Source organism: Glycine soja, chromosome 16 (assembly GCF_004193775.1).
Source record: "Glycine soja cultivar W05 chromosome 16, ASM419377v2, whole genome shotgun sequence".
NCBI classification, from domain to species: domain Eukaryota; kingdom Viridiplantae; phylum Streptophyta; class Magnoliopsida; order Fabales; family Fabaceae; genus Glycine; species Glycine soja.
In genome coordinates, this window is record NC_041017.1 from 15,630,053 (window position 1) to 15,647,134 (window position 17,082).

General features: G+C 33.1%; 1 protein-coding gene across 2 annotated transcripts; it reads right to left on the minus strand.

The window, feature by feature from the left end:
- Positions 1 to 206: 206 nt before the first annotated feature.
- LOC114389082 (ycf3-interacting protein 1, chloroplastic-like) lies at positions 207 to 14,912 on the minus strand. Of its 2 annotated transcripts, XM_028349673.1 has the most exons (7): positions 14,549 to 14,912; positions 14,411 to 14,455; positions 12,367 to 12,480; positions 10,694 to 10,774; positions 1,008 to 1,172; positions 600 to 662; positions 207 to 434 (listed from the first exon to the last, which is right to left on the minus strand). In XM_028349673.1, the coding sequence occupies exons 1-6, from the start codon at positions 14,837 to 14,839 to the stop codon at positions 648 to 650; spliced, it is 711 nt and encodes a 236-aa protein (XP_028205474.1). In that variant the 5' UTR covers positions 14,840 to 14,912; the 3' UTR covers positions 207 to 434; positions 600 to 647. The 2 variants fall into 2 exon arrangements, with proteins under 2 accessions (XP_028205474.1, XP_028205473.1); XM_028349672.1 differs by lacking the exon at positions 600 to 662 and having other exon boundaries at positions 215 to 434.
- Positions 14,913 to 17,082: the final 2,170 nt, after the last annotated feature.

Sequence of the window (17,082 nt, forward strand, 5' to 3'; positions counted from 1 at the left end):
ATTTTATCACTTTACATTTCAAAATTACAAAATATTTAAATTTAACATAGTTGAAATCATTTTCAGATATTTAAACATTTTTTTAATAATTTTATGAATATTTTAAATAAAATAAGAAATATTTATATAAGTGTAATAAATGTCCCGTGTTATCCGCCGGTAAACAATCAATTGCAACAACCATCGGCTTTTCTTTCATGGACATCTTTCCTCAAAAAGATGAATTTTGTAACGTAATTAGACTAATAATAAACTTGTGATGATGTTAGGTGAACATTGCGATATACTAACTCATTTCAATATAGTGTAACATTATACACTGAATTTGAGTGGAATGCAATTTCCTACTGGAGGGAATTGTAAAACAAAATCAGAACAACTGAAATACCTATAATAATAGGGAAAGCCGAAACCAAGTATAGTGCTCCATAGCCCTGCAGGAGGTAGAACATCTTCAGTTGAAAGCTCAAAGGGTTAACCATTAATAATAACAATAATTATTATTATTATCTTAAAACAAAAAAGAGAGAAAATTTGCTTAAAGAATAATTATAATAACTCCTTATTTTTTGTTCCAAACTCATCGCAAATAGACTAACCAATGTGTGTCACAATAGACGTTCGAATCTTCAAGGGTCTGATACTGGCTAATCATTAAACCACTGATACATATTTATACCAAGTACGTATTAATTACAAAAGGATCTAATCAGCACATGTATAATGATTAATTGCTAATAGTAATCGATATACATGTGCTTTAAATCTAACTAACTATCCACGTGCTTTAAATCTTTTAATTCCAACACAAAAATAGCTTGTATCTGTATAAAGAAAATGTGGAGGCACACATTACAAATAATATGGAGATTTCATATAAGTTTATGGTTGCACTAAATTCCTTTACTAAAATTATAGGCATCATAATTCAAATAGCAATAATCATGGTGGCTAACCAAACCAAACAAGCAAAACATACGAATCTCTAAGGCAGGTTAAGAACTGACCACCACTGAAGGCACTTCTGTCTCATCATCTGCATTTGTCTCTTCAATTTCAGCAGCAGAATCCCAATCAATGTTCAGTTTCTTTGCAGCCAATTCTGGATCAATTCCAGTGTCAGTGGCTTTTGCATAGAGAGATTTGCTGGGCTTTTTCTTAGGCACGGCATCCTATCCATTTTTAAGAGTAAAAAAATAAGAAATGGCAGTAATTGATATAATATTCATTTTCAAAGGAATGTCTCATCATAATCAGCGAATCCAACTATTTGATGGTACTAATATAACTATGCAATATATCAGAGGAAATGAAAGTTAGTTCAGGAAAACAGTGACAAAGTTTGAAGTTTCACTTTGGAATTACATAGTGTAAGAACCATCTAAATAATTCCACAACAAAAATCAAATATTTCAAACATATAATATAAAAGAAAAGAAGCAAGATAGCCGGAAAGCATTTGTTTACTATATCTAAATAGTTTTTGCAAATTTCATGGAAATTGACCTGTATTTGATATTCAACAATAGGCTAGGAACAAAATTAAAAAAATCACAAACAATCTCACCCTTTGCAAAGGACAGTGCACACATACAATTAAAACTTCATAAAGAATGGACTTGTTACAAACAATATGGAGATAAATACATTCAATTCTCTACTTTCATATTATTCGGAAGAGGAATTTGTTCCTAAAGACCAAACAGGAACTGCAACGAATGAAAAGCAAAAGTTCTATTACCAGTTACCGCTGCAAAAATTCATGTCACAGAAAAAAGATACAAAAGACTGGAAAAAAAAATCGTAAACATTGAAATTCAAATTTTAAAAAAGGATTGATGGATATAGAGAGAGATCAAAGTCATAGGATTCAAGCTAAGTGGAAGAAATGGAGAAATGTTTCAAGAATTACTCACATTCAAAAAGTGTCCCTCAATATTAAGGAAAATTTTACTACATAATCATAAGACCCACAATGCTTAAGTTACAGAATGTCCAGCAGCAAAGTGTCAACAAGGCATAAACTAAGTGTTGTAGAGACAAGAATGTCAAGGTGGATGAGTGATCATACAAGACACAATCAAGAATGAATACATTAGAGAGAAAGTATTAGCACCTTTCAAGGTAAAAATAATACAATCTCATTGAGGTGGTAGGGTGTCATGTGAACCAAAGTAAGGGGTTGACCAATGGGCTGATATCTCTTTTCTTCACACTCTGAGCCTCCTTTGGTTTCTCTGCCTCATTGAGCTTGAGGGGTGTAAGAGAATACTATTTCTCCTTTAGCTTGATTGTTTAGTTTTCGGCCAAGCTGTATTCTCTCTTTATTTTGGTTAGATTGTTGTAAGACAGGTACAACTTACAACTGTCACAGATGGAACTAGATTAGATCCCCAGCTTCTGTGCTATAAATACTTCAACATAACCAGAAGCTCAATCAGAACGTAATTTTTCAGTTCTCCAAAATCCAAATCACTTTATCAAATTCTCTCATTCTTTCACTCTCTCAACTTCAATACCATGAATGCAATTGCAGCCACATCAGTCGCATTTGTCCGCAATTTAACGTTCTTGTCAATCATGACGAAACTGCAACTGCGACATCCAAAAGATTCCACTTGTCTTTCATAAGATCTTGAATTTAGCATTCTTGTCAATCAACATCTCATAACACACTTTACTTTCCTAATTTTCCTTGATACTAGTAATCCATAGGGCATATTTTGTATGCTATATATCCAAGAACCTAAAAACAAATATAACAAAACCTTAAGAAACCAACGTCCCTCTTGCAGCTAAGTTTTATGGCAGAAGAGCTTTCTAGGATTACAACTCAACCCTATAAAACACCTCCTCTTTCAGTTGCATTGGCTTAGCTATGCTTTAACTCCCAGCACACAAATCAAATCCTGTTAACCGCATATTACTCTCATGATTCTGAAGCTTAAATTTGGATCATCAAAGAATTCCTATTACAGGATTTGAGGGTCCTATTTTTGCAGAAGTGAAATTCAATTCTTTCCATCCAAAATTATATTTTCCTGCTTGGGATCCATGAATCTGCAAACTGAATCATATGTTATGAACCTTTGCATAGGATCGAGTCATGGGCCTAGACACGGAAGACTCATTTCAACTTATAGGGAAAGCAAGAAGTATACTCGTCCTTGATAGATCCCCTCCTAAGCCAACACAAGTTTTAGTGAGAGTGAGAAGCAGACTCATCAACCCTTCCTAAACTAACACAAGTTTTTTCTGAATATTGTTATAGACTTCTGCAACCACGATATATTTGCTTAAAAAAAAAAACTTCGTACCCCATTGCCCAGAGGCTAAAAAGGCTGTTTCCGGATTCGAACCCATGACCAACAAGTCACCAAGGCACAACTTTACCGCTGCACCACGATATATTTGCTTATTTGAACATAATTTCTAAAAAAGATGGAATAGCTAACTCTACAATAATTTTTTTTTTTTCACAAGGTACGTACAGTTAGAAATTTATATTTATAATTTCATATTTTTTTGTTTCTCATTGATTAAATTTCAATCAAGTCTGGCCTTTTAATAGGCTACAAAGATATCCCTAACAATTATCCTAATTGATAAAATAAAAATAAAGAGAATCCTAATAATAGGATCTTATCTAAAAATTATTCTAATTAATAAAATAAGAATCTGAAATCAAAAAGTGATCAAGAAACCAGATAAACTGAAATAAATCAAGATTTAAATGAAAAGACATGATAATCCTAATTAATGCTCCACATCATCATATTAAGTGCAATTACCAAAAAGTGAAAGGAATTCATATGTACAATATGGAACCATGATGCACCCTCCGTAAATGTTTTTCAGTAGATAAATGTCAAGATCCAGCAAGCAGTCAGTCCAAGCGCTGACATATTGTTTGGCAACAGGAAAATGAACAAATTTATGTATGAAGGGACAAGGGAGCAACTTGTTTTCTCTGATTAGTAATACATAAAAGGATGAATCTTCAAATTATTATTAACTCAATGTTTATAACAAATTTGATTTAGGTTCATATTCTGGTTTAGTAATAAAGGAGGCAGGCAAAAGTTCAAATTTGTCTACATCCCTGGATAACCTTATATGTTGGTGAGTACACTTCCCTTAATAACCAGCATAAGTTTATGCTCCCCTTCCAAAGTTATGATATGTGCTGAAATTATGTAGTTTTATAGAGGGAGAAAATACAAAAAATAGAGACAAAATACCATGAAATTGATATTAATTTGATATAAAGTGATGTATCACTGTCTGATGATATGTTCATCAAACAAACCTAGAGCACTAACCCTAATTTTATGCTAATCATAATTCTAACTAAATAGGAAACAAATCATAAAATAAGGAAATAGGGAAACTAATACTATGAGATGATCTAAGATGATCAAGATAATATTGGATAATGGATATTTTCATATATTCTAACAATAAAAATAGTCGATTAAGCGTAAAGTATGTACAATACATAGACCCACGCAACCTAGAACCAAAACTCTTTTCTTTTATTAATTAGAAGAAATGGTGCGGCAAGAATTGAATTCCTAAAATCCACTTGATGTCAGAGGTTCTATCACCACATCAAATACCAACTCTCCTAAAAGCATAAGCTGTTAGGTGGAAGCTCATGCATTACTTCTAACAAGGAGCTATAGATTTAGAGAGAAATTAAATTTATTACATTCAGAGAACATAAGGGATGCAAAATATTTCAATGATCGAATTTGAAACAAATGGATTAGGTATTGTGCTAAACAATTGGCTATCATGTCATGGTCCTTCAAATTAAGGGAAGACAAAATATTTAAGACCAAACTTTTGAATGCAGTAGTCACAATGACCATTCTAAATAATAAATACATCTTATTCTTCCTATATATTTTATAGGTTAGATTTTGATCCACTGTCAATGCAACAATTGTGTGCAGATCAAATCAAATATTGACACATTATTAAATATTTAAATGAGTTTGATCATGAAAACAACTACTTGAAAATTGAAACAGTCAAACTTAGTGATGTGTCAGTGTCAGCACAAAATTCGATGATTGCAGAAAAAATTTCAATCTGACAATAGATCAAAATTAAACTCATTCTTAACAGCACATGATCTAATTCAGCAGTAAATCATTGTTCTAAGATTAAAGGATCTGAGGTTAAAGATTTCAAGGTTTAGAAGCTGACAAGGTGAAAGAATTGATATCAATGTTCTAGGTTTAGAGATTTCATTCCTCACAGTTCTGAAGAATGATATATAGGGTATTTACGCAGAATCAGATGACTAATTCTGCTACAAATATGGAAATAAATAGAGAAACAAATCACCCACTACAAATCAAGAGAGAAATAAGGAAATAAAACCATAAAGATACAGAACTTTCTGTTGGTAGTTTATTAGATGATAGTTGATAGTTGATAGTTGATAGTTTTAGAGAATTGTTTTAGAAAGAAGGCTATGTCATTGATTTCTTGGATGATCAATTACAACATACCAATTGCTTATTTATAGGCTCAAGTCACCAACCTCTCAATGGTGGTGAATGTTTCTACATTACTTTAGGTCTTTCTAGATTTTTCATGATAGTTTTAGATTCTTCTATCTTATACATACACTTATAGTTCTAGATTGTTCTACCATATTCATACACTTATAGTTTTAGATTGTTCTACCATATTCGTACACATTATAGTTCTAGATTGTTCTACCATATTCATACACACTATAGTTCTAGGATATTCTACTATTTTCATACATAGAATATTCTAGAAATTTGTAGCAATTTCAACACTCCTCCTTGATGCAAATTTCTGTGACTCTGAACATAGCTCGTAATTCTTCAAATCTTGGTCTCGGCAACGCCTTCGTGAATATGTATGCAATTTGATCTTTTGTTCTGCAGTAGTCGAGTTTGATCTCTTTAGTTGCTTCAGCTTCTCTGATAAAGTAATACTTGATTGCTATGTGTTTTGTTCTGCTGTGATGAACTGGATTCTTCGCCATTGCAATTGTTGATTTGTTGTCGCAGTTGATTTTAGTAGGCTCATCTTGTTTTTCTCCCATGTCTTCAAGTATCCTACGAAGCCATATAGCTTGACTCGTTGCTTCAGACGTACTCTGCTTCTACTGTTGATTGTGCTACTGTAGCTTGCTTCTTCGACGCCTAAGAGAACATTCCCGATCCTAGTGAGAAAGCATAGCTAGAGGTACTCTTCATGTCATCTGCCGAACTTGCCCAATCACTGTCGGTGTAGCCAAGTAATTCTGAGTTGGTTTCGGTAGTATACCATATACCGAACTCTTTTGTTCCTTGTAGATACCTCAAAATTCTTTTTCCTGCTCCAAAGTGTATTTGACTTGGGCTTTGCATGAATCTTGATAGAAGACTTGTAGTATACATTATGTCAGGCCGTGTAGCTTGAGACTTGATGTAAAGTGTAGGCTCACTCTTGCTCCTCCTGAATCCTCAATCCATGAAATACTGATCGATTCTGCTATATCATGCTGGTGTTTGCTTCAAACCGTAGAGTGCTTTTCTTAGTCTTAACACTTTGCTTTCTTTGCCTTCAGACACGAATCCTTGTGGCTATTCCACATAGATCTCTTCTTCAAGTGCGTCGTTAAGGAAGGCGGATTTGACATCTAGTTGATGGATACTCCATCCTTTTTGTGATGCAAGAGCTATTAAAGCTCTTATGGTATCACGATGAGCTATTGGTGCAAATGTCTCATCGTAGTCAATTCCGGATTGCTGTGAGTAACCCTTAGTTACTAGCCTCGCCTTGTGTTTTTGTATGGTGCCATCAGGGTTGAGCTTTGTCTTATAGACCCTCTTAACCCCAATGATATCTTTTCCATGGGGACGATTTACTAACTCCCATGTGTTGTTTTTCTCGATCATCTGTATCTCTTCTTCCATTGCCTTGACTCACACTTCCTGCTTTGACGCTTCTTCAAAGCTTTCAGGTTCAAGTATGGCCAAGTTACAGATTTCATATATGTCCACCAAAGATCTTACTCGTCTTGGAGTAGACTCTGGTGATGATAGTTCTTGATCTTGTTGTTGTGGTGGAGGTGAAGGTGGTTCACCTGGGTCTTCTTCCTCAGCTTTTTCTTGAGGTAGTTGATCGGGTATAAGAACGTTTTTCTCCACTTTTTCTTCATCCCAATTCCAAGAAGCGTACTCATCAACTTCAACATCTCGACTGATAACGAGTTTCTTAGTTTGCAAGTTGTAGACACAGTAGCCCTTAGAGATATTGCTATACCCAAGGAAGAGACCTCGTATGATCTTGTCTTCAAGCTTGTGCCTCTTCACGTCTGGAATATGAATGTAGCATATAGATCCAAAGACCCTTAGGTGCTTTGCTGATGGCTTCTTCCCGTTCCAAGCTTCAATTGGAGTCTTGTCTTTTACAGACTTAGTTGGGCATCTGTTGAGTATGTAAATAGCAGTGTAGACTGCTTCAGCCCAGAATGTGTTAGGTAGTCCCTTCTCCTTGAGCATCGATCTAGCCATTTCCATAACTGTCAATTCTTTCTCTCGGACACTCCATTTTGTTAAGGAGAATATGCGACTGTAAGTTGTCGTTCAATGCCTTCATCCTCACAAAATCTTTCAAACTCGCGAGAGGTGTACTCTTTGCCGCGATCACTTCTTAGTACTTTTATCCATTTTCCACTTTGATTTTCAGCAAGGGCCTTGAACTTTTTGAATACTCCAAAGACTTTTGATTTTTCTTTTAGAAAATATACCCATGCCATTTTAGAGAAGTCATCAATGAAGAGTATGAAGTACCTGTTGTTCTGATGTGATGGCGTCCTCATTGGTCCACAGACGTCTGTATGTATCAGCTCCAATAGATCTTTCGCTCTCCATGCTCCGCTTGTTGAGAAAGGAAATGGGTGTTGCTTACCAAGGAGACATCCTTCACACACTTCATTGTTCTCCTTTATGCTTGGAAGATCTCTCATCATGTTCTTCTCATATAACAACTTCAAGGCATGTTTGTTGAAGTGGCCAAATCTTCGATGCCATAGCCATGAATCATCAACTTGTACCTTCATGGCAATGTTTGTTGCATATTTTAAATTTAGAGGGAAGCTTCTATTGCTCTTATTCATCTTTACTTGGGTTATCTCAGACCTTTTATTTTTGTTGTCTAAGATTTTGCATACACCTCCTTCAAAGTGAAGTGTGTAGCCTCTCTCCATCATTTGGCCAATGCTTAGAAGATTTTCTTTTAGGCTAGAAACTAGTAAGACATCATGGATGAGTCGCGTACCTTTATCTGTCTCCACCATGACAATGCCTTTTCCTTTTGATTCAACCACACTTCCATTCCCCAGTCAAACTTTGACTTTGACAGACTCGTCAATGCTTTTGAAAATAGTCTCATCCTTGGCCATGTGATTGCTACATCCACTATCCAAGTACCAACTTCCTCTCTTTTCTTTTATTGAGTCTTGAGTGACATATAACATACATTGTTTTTGATCATGCTCCTCTGTGATATTAACTTGATGCCTATTTTTGTTGCGACAATTTTTCTCTATGTGCTCGAACTTCTTGCAATGGTTGCATTGTGGCATATTACGGAACTAACAATTTTTTTCTGTGTGGCCTTGCCTTTTGCTTATATTGCATGGAGGATTTTTATCTGTTTTGTTCTTAAGGAAATTCCTAGAACCTTCTCTTCTTCTGGAAGTTTCTCCATAATTTTTCTTTCCTCCATTTTCTTTGTTTTGGGGCTGAAATTTAAACTTTGACTGGAAGGCATTTTCAAGTGTATCTTCTTTATGCCTATACAGTCTTTGCTCATATGCTTCAAGAGAATCCACACGTTATAGAGTAGACAAATCTTTGGTTTCCTCAATCGTTGTCACGATTGGATCAAACTTTTGGGGCATAGTAATTAGAATTTTCTCAAGAATATCTTCCCCAAAAGCTCTCATTTGATTAACTATATTTCTTTAACTTTAGAATAATAATCTTTAACTGTCTCAGACTCCTTCATCTTCAATAGTTCAAAATCTCTTCTTAGAGATTGAAGTTTAATGACACATACCTTAACACTTCTTTGAAACTCCTCCTGCAATGTGTTCCACGCTTCTTTGGTAGTCTTAGCTCCCATAATTCTTGGGAAAATTGGATCAGTCACCGCTTGTTGTAAGGTGAACAACGCCTTTGAATTTTTCTGTTTATTTTTCTTCAACTCTTTTTTCTTGAGATGCATTAAGAGCTGAAGTATCCGCGGGAACGGTGAAGTCTTCTTCTTCTATGTCCCATAAATCTTGAGATGAAAAACATGTTTCCATTTTAACACGCCAGCATTCATAATTTTCACCATTGAAGATAGGGACATAAATAGTTGACGATTGAGTAGTGTTATCCATAGCTTAGAAAAAATATTATTGGAGTGAGTTAATAGTACAAAGGAAATTTTTGAAGTAGTTGGAAGGATTTTGGAATGGTAGATAGGTGATATAACTACGCCCAAAGTATGACCGAACGTAGCTCTGATACCACTGTTGGTAGTCTATTATATGATAGTTGATAATTGATAGTTTTAGAGAATTGTTTTAGAAAGAAGGCTATGTCATTGATTTCTTGGATGATCAATTACAACATACCAATTGCCTATTTATAGGCTCAAGTCACCAACCTTTCAATGGTGATGAATGTTTCTACATTACTTTACATCTTTCTAGAGTTTTCATGATAGATTAGTATCATGATAGTTCTAAATTCTTCTATCTTATACATACAATTATAGTTCTAGATTGTTCTATCATATTCATATACTTATAGTTCTAGATTGTTCTACCATATTCATACACATTATAGTTCTAGATTGTTCTACCATATTCATACACACTATATTTCTAGGATATTCTACTATTTTCATACATAGAATATTCTAGAAATTTGTAGCAATTTCAACACTTTCTAAACATATCTGAATTTTCTTTTTCAGATTAATTTCATGAATCTGGACAGGTTTTTATCAGATTCTACAATGTTAACAATAGAATTTTGGGCAGCAGAAAATTTGAGCAATTTAATGGCTAGAACAAAACAACACAAGGAAGAAGTCTGAAAAAAAAACTAGTGTTTCAAAAGTTGGGTTTGGGGTTCTGACAAGCCATCAAGTATAGACCCTCATTAATTCCAATTAGTTTTCAACTCTCATTTCTGAATTCTGAGTGTCTTGAATTTGCATGACTTTCTACAATACAAACTTTAATATCTATACGGTTTGTGTATTACCAAGAAGGAAAGAGCGACTAAAATTTCCTTAAAACAACTAAGACTCTCATATAAGGTAACTACTAAAATTGATATCCAGATTGTGTAGCACAGTAATTATGAAGCAATATATAGAACCTAAGGTAGTATATTAAAATCTTCTTCCCTTTGAGATAGAGTTTAATCTATCTTACAATTACGGTTTTGATCCATTTCACAGATTTTTGAGAATTTAAAAACTCCATGAAACAATACAAGGAAGAATTTAAAAACTCCATGAAACAATACAAGGAAGCGGACAAAGTAAAGTTCAAACTCTATAAACTATAAATACAAAGGAATCAACCCTCACAAACATGTTCAAGGCATCATACACTATGAATCAGAGATTATCAAATGTTCAAATTCAACCATACCTCTAGATTAGGCCATGAAGCCAATTCCTCAGCAAGCATCTGGAGAGAAGCTCTATCCTTGGGAATTTTTCCTTCATTGATCTAGTAAATTCATAGATTTTTTTCTGAAATTAGCAATTGACTTAAAAACCAAGGTACACATTACATAATTACACAAGATCGCATTGCAGACAATAAATTGGAGATTACTCTCTCATTCTTAACATTTTGGGTTTAAAAACATATAAATGGCAGCTAGAAGTTACCAAAAGGCATGAACAGAAGTTACTGAAACTAGAAGGAAGCTACTTTTTCATTGATGATAGCAGAAATACAATCTATGATGCTGTTCTAGAGAAAGTGGAGAGGAGCTAGGGCAGACAAAAACACTAGTTTCTTCAAGGAGACATGATTGTGAACATTTTGAGGTTTTCAAGTTATTTAGCCGAGTTGGGTTGGCAAAACACAAGTGTATTCGGGAAAACTGGACCCTAAGTGGGTGCGAATCTCTGTATTCATATACGGTAAATTAGGCTAGCAATACTATGCAGTACAATATACTACCCTCGGTCACTAAATTAGGTTAGCAATACAATATAGTACAGAGTGCATAAACACCCTCTAGACATTAATCACGTGCATTATACACCTAACTCACAACACTTACCCTCAAGTTGGATCATAGACATTAATCATGTCCAACTTGTTATAAAGGTAATCAACCTTACAGCCTACTCACATTAAGTGCCTTCAAGAAGATATCGGCTACCTGTTCACCAACTCTAACATGCCAAATGGATACAAGTCCTTGCTGAACTATTCCTGAATAAAATGACAATCAGCTTCTATGTGTTCTGTTCTTTCATGAAATACCAGGTTCAAGGCAATGTGCTAGATTGTCACTCCAGAGTCAAAGTCAGGCAGTCCCAAAACTAATCTCATTTTGAGTAAAGATGCACCTATAATAACTCTGCACTTGACCTTGATATTCAAATTTGTTTGTTACTTTTCCTAGAATCAAATTTTCTTCAATGAACACATAATAGTCAAAGGTTTATTTTCAATTTATAGGACAGCCACCCCCAGTCTGCATTAGAATAACCTACTCAGTTGTGCCCATTGTCTTTAATAAAGAATCCCATGACCTGGGACTCCTTTCAAATTCTTTCCCATGAGAAATGTCTGGACTGACTAACTATGCTTATTGGGAAAGAAATGTCTGGACATGCCACAGTAATATAATTAATAACCAATAAAAAAAATGCACAGGTCACTGCACAAACTAGAAAATCACCAAAATGACCAAATCAAATAAGAGCATGACCTCTCATGTGTTTGTAAAGGTTTTATTTGTGTGTTTGTATGCATGGCGGAAAGGTATAGGAAAAGAAGAAGAACAATGACGGTTCCTGATAGCATCTAAAATAAATAGATATAGTATTTATACTTAATAATTAGGCTAGCAATATATTATAGTATAGACTGTATAGTACACTCCACGTGTTAATCAGGTGCATAATACATAACTCTCAACAGGTTGGATCCTAATAGGTTTTCAAAAGCCAGATATCAGTACCCTAAAGAACAACCTGATGTTCAGTACTTCAGTCCAAACAAGATTTTGAATAAACCCTAAAGCTTTCAGTCTTTAAAGCTCAAATTTGACAATCACGATTATAAAAGAAAAAACTCACTTCATCCAAGGCATCAACTAGATCTTCTCTTGTTGGGCCATCTAAATCTTCAATACCAAGTAATCTTCTTCTCTCAACTTCTCTAGGGTCTTCAATCATTATGGTTAATTTGACCTGAAAGTTGGATCCAGAAAGAATCACTGGATCTTCATAGGCAAAGACAATATGATTGGGAGATGCAGTGGCATAGCAAGCAAGAACATGGCATAAAAAGTAAAAGAAAAAAAAAAGGGTAAATAGCCAAATTCTTCCTTAAAAGTGAGGCCCTGACAAATTGATCCCTAAAAGATGAAAAATTCAAATTTAGTCCCTGAATGTGCAAAAAGTGTAACAAATTAGTCCTGCGGATAATTTAATGACAAATTGATCCCTAAACTTTATAACTTATGTCAAATTCGTCTTCTGAAAATACAACTTTTGTCAAATTGGTCCTTAAATATTATAACTTAATGATAAAATGATCTCACAAATTTAATGGCAAGACTAATTTGTCACACTTTTTGTATACTTAGGTATTAAATTTGTATTTTTCATCTTTAAGGGATCAATTTGTTACCGTATCACACTTTCAAGGACAAATTTGACTATTTACCAAAAAAAAATGAATTCTAAAGAGACAAAATTGTGAATGTATGAATACATGATTTTGATGATGTTAAAAATAATCAAACAAGGTTGCTTTCAAGATTACTTCAACAAACATTCAAAGGTTAAACATTGCTTCAAGATTAATACAAGGTTGCTTCAACAAACAAGCATTGCTTCAAGATTCATTCAAGATCAACTTTTGCCTCAAAACACATTGTCTCCAACATATCAAGGCACTGGTAATCGATTACCAGAAGACAAGTTTGCAAATCAGCTTCTTAAAAGGGTTTGAAATTTGAATTTTGAAAGTTGTAATCGATTACCATTGATGTGTAATCGATTACCAGCAACGGAACTCTTGAAATTCAATTTGAAAAGTCATAACCCTTCAAAATATAATTGTGTAATCGATTATCATAAACCTGTAATCGATTACCAAAGAAGAAATTTCAGAAAAAGCATTTTGAAAAGACACATCTCTTCAAACCATTTTGAAAAGGCACGAAGGGTCTATATATATGTGTCTTACTTCGAAAAGCAAGAGAGAGATATTCTAAAAGAACTTCATTGTCAAATGCTTTCTCAACAATTTTTGGACAAACACTTGCAAATCTGTTAAGAATTCATCCAGGAACTTCAAATTGTATTATCATCTCTAAAAGAGAAAAACTTTCTTCTGTACTTCAAAGCAATTGTCTGTTAATCAAGAGACAGTGGGTCTCTTGATTTGTAAAGTTCTCTAAACACAAGGGAAGGGTATTCCTGGGTGGTTTAGAAATTGTAAAAGGATTTACAAGTTAGTGGAAATCTCAAATGGGTTACTTGAGGACTGGATGTAGACACAAGGTGTGGCCGAACCAGTATAAAACTGAGTTTGCAATTCTCTCTTCCCTAAACTCTTTTAATGTATCGCATTTTAATTTTACTTTGCACAATTTAAAGAAGTATCAATTGAATTGTTTTTTACTTCTTTTCTATTAAGTCTACATATTCCGTTTAAAGAGAGAATTAAAAGTTTGTTAGTGGGAAATTTTAAAACTTAATTCACTCCGTCTTATGTTATCGAGGCCACTTTGTCCAACAAAAATGGTCATATGACAATTCAACTCTTAGTTCTTCTACTCAAATATTCCAAATAACTACCTTTCACTTTTTCTATATTTCCTTTTAGAATTAAGTTTAAAAAGAAAAATTAAGGTTAATGAAATCAACACAATTCACAACCTCGGCACCTGTCTTAATAACAAGCACTAAACATAAATGTTGATTTTCACTCCAACTTTTTACACTTGACAATTACCTCTCTTTATGTATGCTATCTCACAAGGTCATCGATTAGCCTCATATCATAAAACACCATGATTACCATCATCAACAAACACAATGTTGAATAGTAAAGCAAAATGGAAAAAATAAATAATAATAATAATAATAATAATAATAATAATTAAGGTACCTCGCCGAAAAGCATGTCCCGGTTTTTCCTGAGAAGCTCCAAAACCTGCAGGCGAGCACGGAAATGCAATAGGAAAATGGAGGCAAAGCAAGTAAAAGATGATATCAATTTTATGAAAAACAAAAAAAATAGAGATACCCTTTTGATTTGGGCAACGTATTCAATGTCCTGAGGAGTTGGTTCATCATCGCCGTCGTCATCTTCGCCTAGTTGCTGTTCCTGAAGAGAAGAGACACGAAGGTCAGTGTCTTCCTTCCCCACAGAGGGAACATGGGAAAGGGTGTTCGAGTTTCGGCGATGGCGGAGCCTGGTGAACGCTACTACTCCATTGAAAAAGAGAGAGTGGTGGTGGTGGTGGAAGGTGGGAAAAGAAGGAGAAGAAGAAGAAGAAAGGGAAGAAGGCGGTGGCAGTGTGAGTGACCATGCCATTGCTACAGCGGTAACTGGCTTCTATCCTATGGTTCCCTTTTGGTTTTGTTTTTCTAGTTGTGGCACTCAGCTAGCCTAGCACCAAGTAAGTCCAAGTACAGTATCAACCAACTAATCTTTTATTACATGTGTCATCATCTTATGATATGACCCAGGATGTTATTATTACTGGATAATAATAACTGGATATTGTCGTGAGTTGTGCAGATTTATAAATAAATTGTATTGTATTGTATAAGACAATTTTTTTATACATTGTATATAACATAATTTTGAGATATTAAAAAAATTTTGAAAAGGAAATATTTTATTAAATTATAAAAAAAGTTATAAAACATTTGTTGAAATTATACGTAAAAAAACATACATTTATCAAAATTATATCAATTATACTAATTGTTTGTAGATTAATATTTGTCCATGATATAATTTGAAGATGTTAAAAATATATATTAGAGGGGAATAGTAATATCTAGGTGTACATTAGCATTTAGCATAAAAAAATTTAAACTAAAAAATTATAAACTATTTTTTTTCAAATTTAATTAATTGATACTATTGTAATTTATTATTTAATTTTAAAAAAAATATATATTTATAAGAGAGAAACGTAAAAAAAAGATAAGAGAGAGGAAAAATATTTTATTTTATTTTTTAATTAAATGAAAATACAGTAATATTTTTAAATTAAATTTTTAGATCAAAATTTTTTATATTGAATACTCATACTCAGAGTGAATCTTAACATTCTCCTATATTATATAAAAGCATATATTTGTCAAAATTTATGAGATAGACATCGTTAGGATATCTTGGATGATGTGATCAAAAGTGTACTTGCTCAACATGGGAATAAAAATAAATGTTAGCATTAAACTTTATGATTAAGAAAAATTAAACATAATATTTGTTTGGAAAAAGTAATTTCAGATGATTAATATGGAAAATAAATTGCAAACAATTGTGTTGTATGAATGTTTTATAGGAAATTTATCGAACTTTGAAGACCCAATTATCACAATTTGTGTTAAGGTTGCGGAAAAATTGATATTCCTTTCTAACTTGTTGAATTCTTTTGTGAGAAAAAGGAGAAGATAAAGTAATATTTTTTTATTTTCATAACACCTTCCATTTATATACTAATATAAGAATTGAGAGAGTAATATAATTAATATTGTGTGTATGGTAAGTAATTATTTAAATTTTATTGAGTTAGCCATTATATGTCTCCATATTTAGAATATAATAATAATGGCATCAACTAACAATGAATTTCAAAAGGGAAATTAATAGATTGAATATATGGACCATTCGAGAATACCCACCATAAGGGTCATCAACTCTCACAAAAGCAGCTTAAGCATTTATGCCACATGCTTAATGTTTGTTGGCTTGTAAATCATCTGACTAAGAATACCCCATATAGGTCAACTCTTGCACAAGCAGCTTAAGGATTTATGTTATAGCCTCAATGCTTTATAGGTTGTGTAACGTCAGATCGACCATACCCCATAAGGATTGATTCTCACATAAGCAAATCTAAGTATTTACATCTAAGCATCCACATATGTGTTATGATTCTATTTGAACATTTATTGTTTATAGTTTCCTACTTGTGTTTCTAAAACAAATACTAAGTAATGCATCGTGCCTCTAATTCTCTATCATGTGAGAGGTGCATAACAACTCATCCAAAAGATCGTATGCATGCATGTGCGTGGCCAATGCCAAGGCAACATGTGTAGGGGGTTATCAAAGGACATCTTGTATAAATAAGAGTAAACTGTATGATTCTTTTTAGGTTCATAATAAGACAAAACTAAAAAAGATATTGGCGGAGACCATTCATTGTCTCTCCAACGTCCTCCAACATTAACATGCATATACCAACAATATAAATAGTTTTTATACTATAATCTACTTTTGATCTTTATAATAATCATTTTAAAAAGTATACTATTAATTGAAATTTTATGTTTTTTTACACTAATAGTACATAAAAATAAAAAAATCTTTTGATTATATAATTTAAATTTATCCATTAATTTAACAAAGTGTCACGTAATGTGTTAACTTGACAATCTAATAAAGTATTGCATTTTTATTTTTATTAATATTAAATTCACATATGAAGTAAAATTATATAATTAAAATAATAAAAACACAAGTTTATAAAATAATATAATTAAATTTTCAAAATCACGAGAATAAATAACAAAAAAAAGTAAAACTAATAAAAACAT

Excerpts from the sequence above, each read along its gene's own strand:
- LOC114389082 (XM_028349672.1), bottom strand. The coding sequence starts at position 14,839 with ATGGCATGGTCACTCACACTGCCACCGCCTTCTTCCCTTTCTTCTTCT. Across the intron at positions 12,481-14,410 it reads GGGACATGCTTTTCGGCGAG|GTCAAATTAACCATAATGAT; the intron begins GTACCTTAATTA and ends TCCAACTTTCAG. Across the intron at positions 435-1,007 it reads CAGAAGTGCCTTCAGTGGTG|GGCTATGGAGCACTATACTT; the intron begins GTCAGTTCTTAA and ends TACCTCCTGCAG.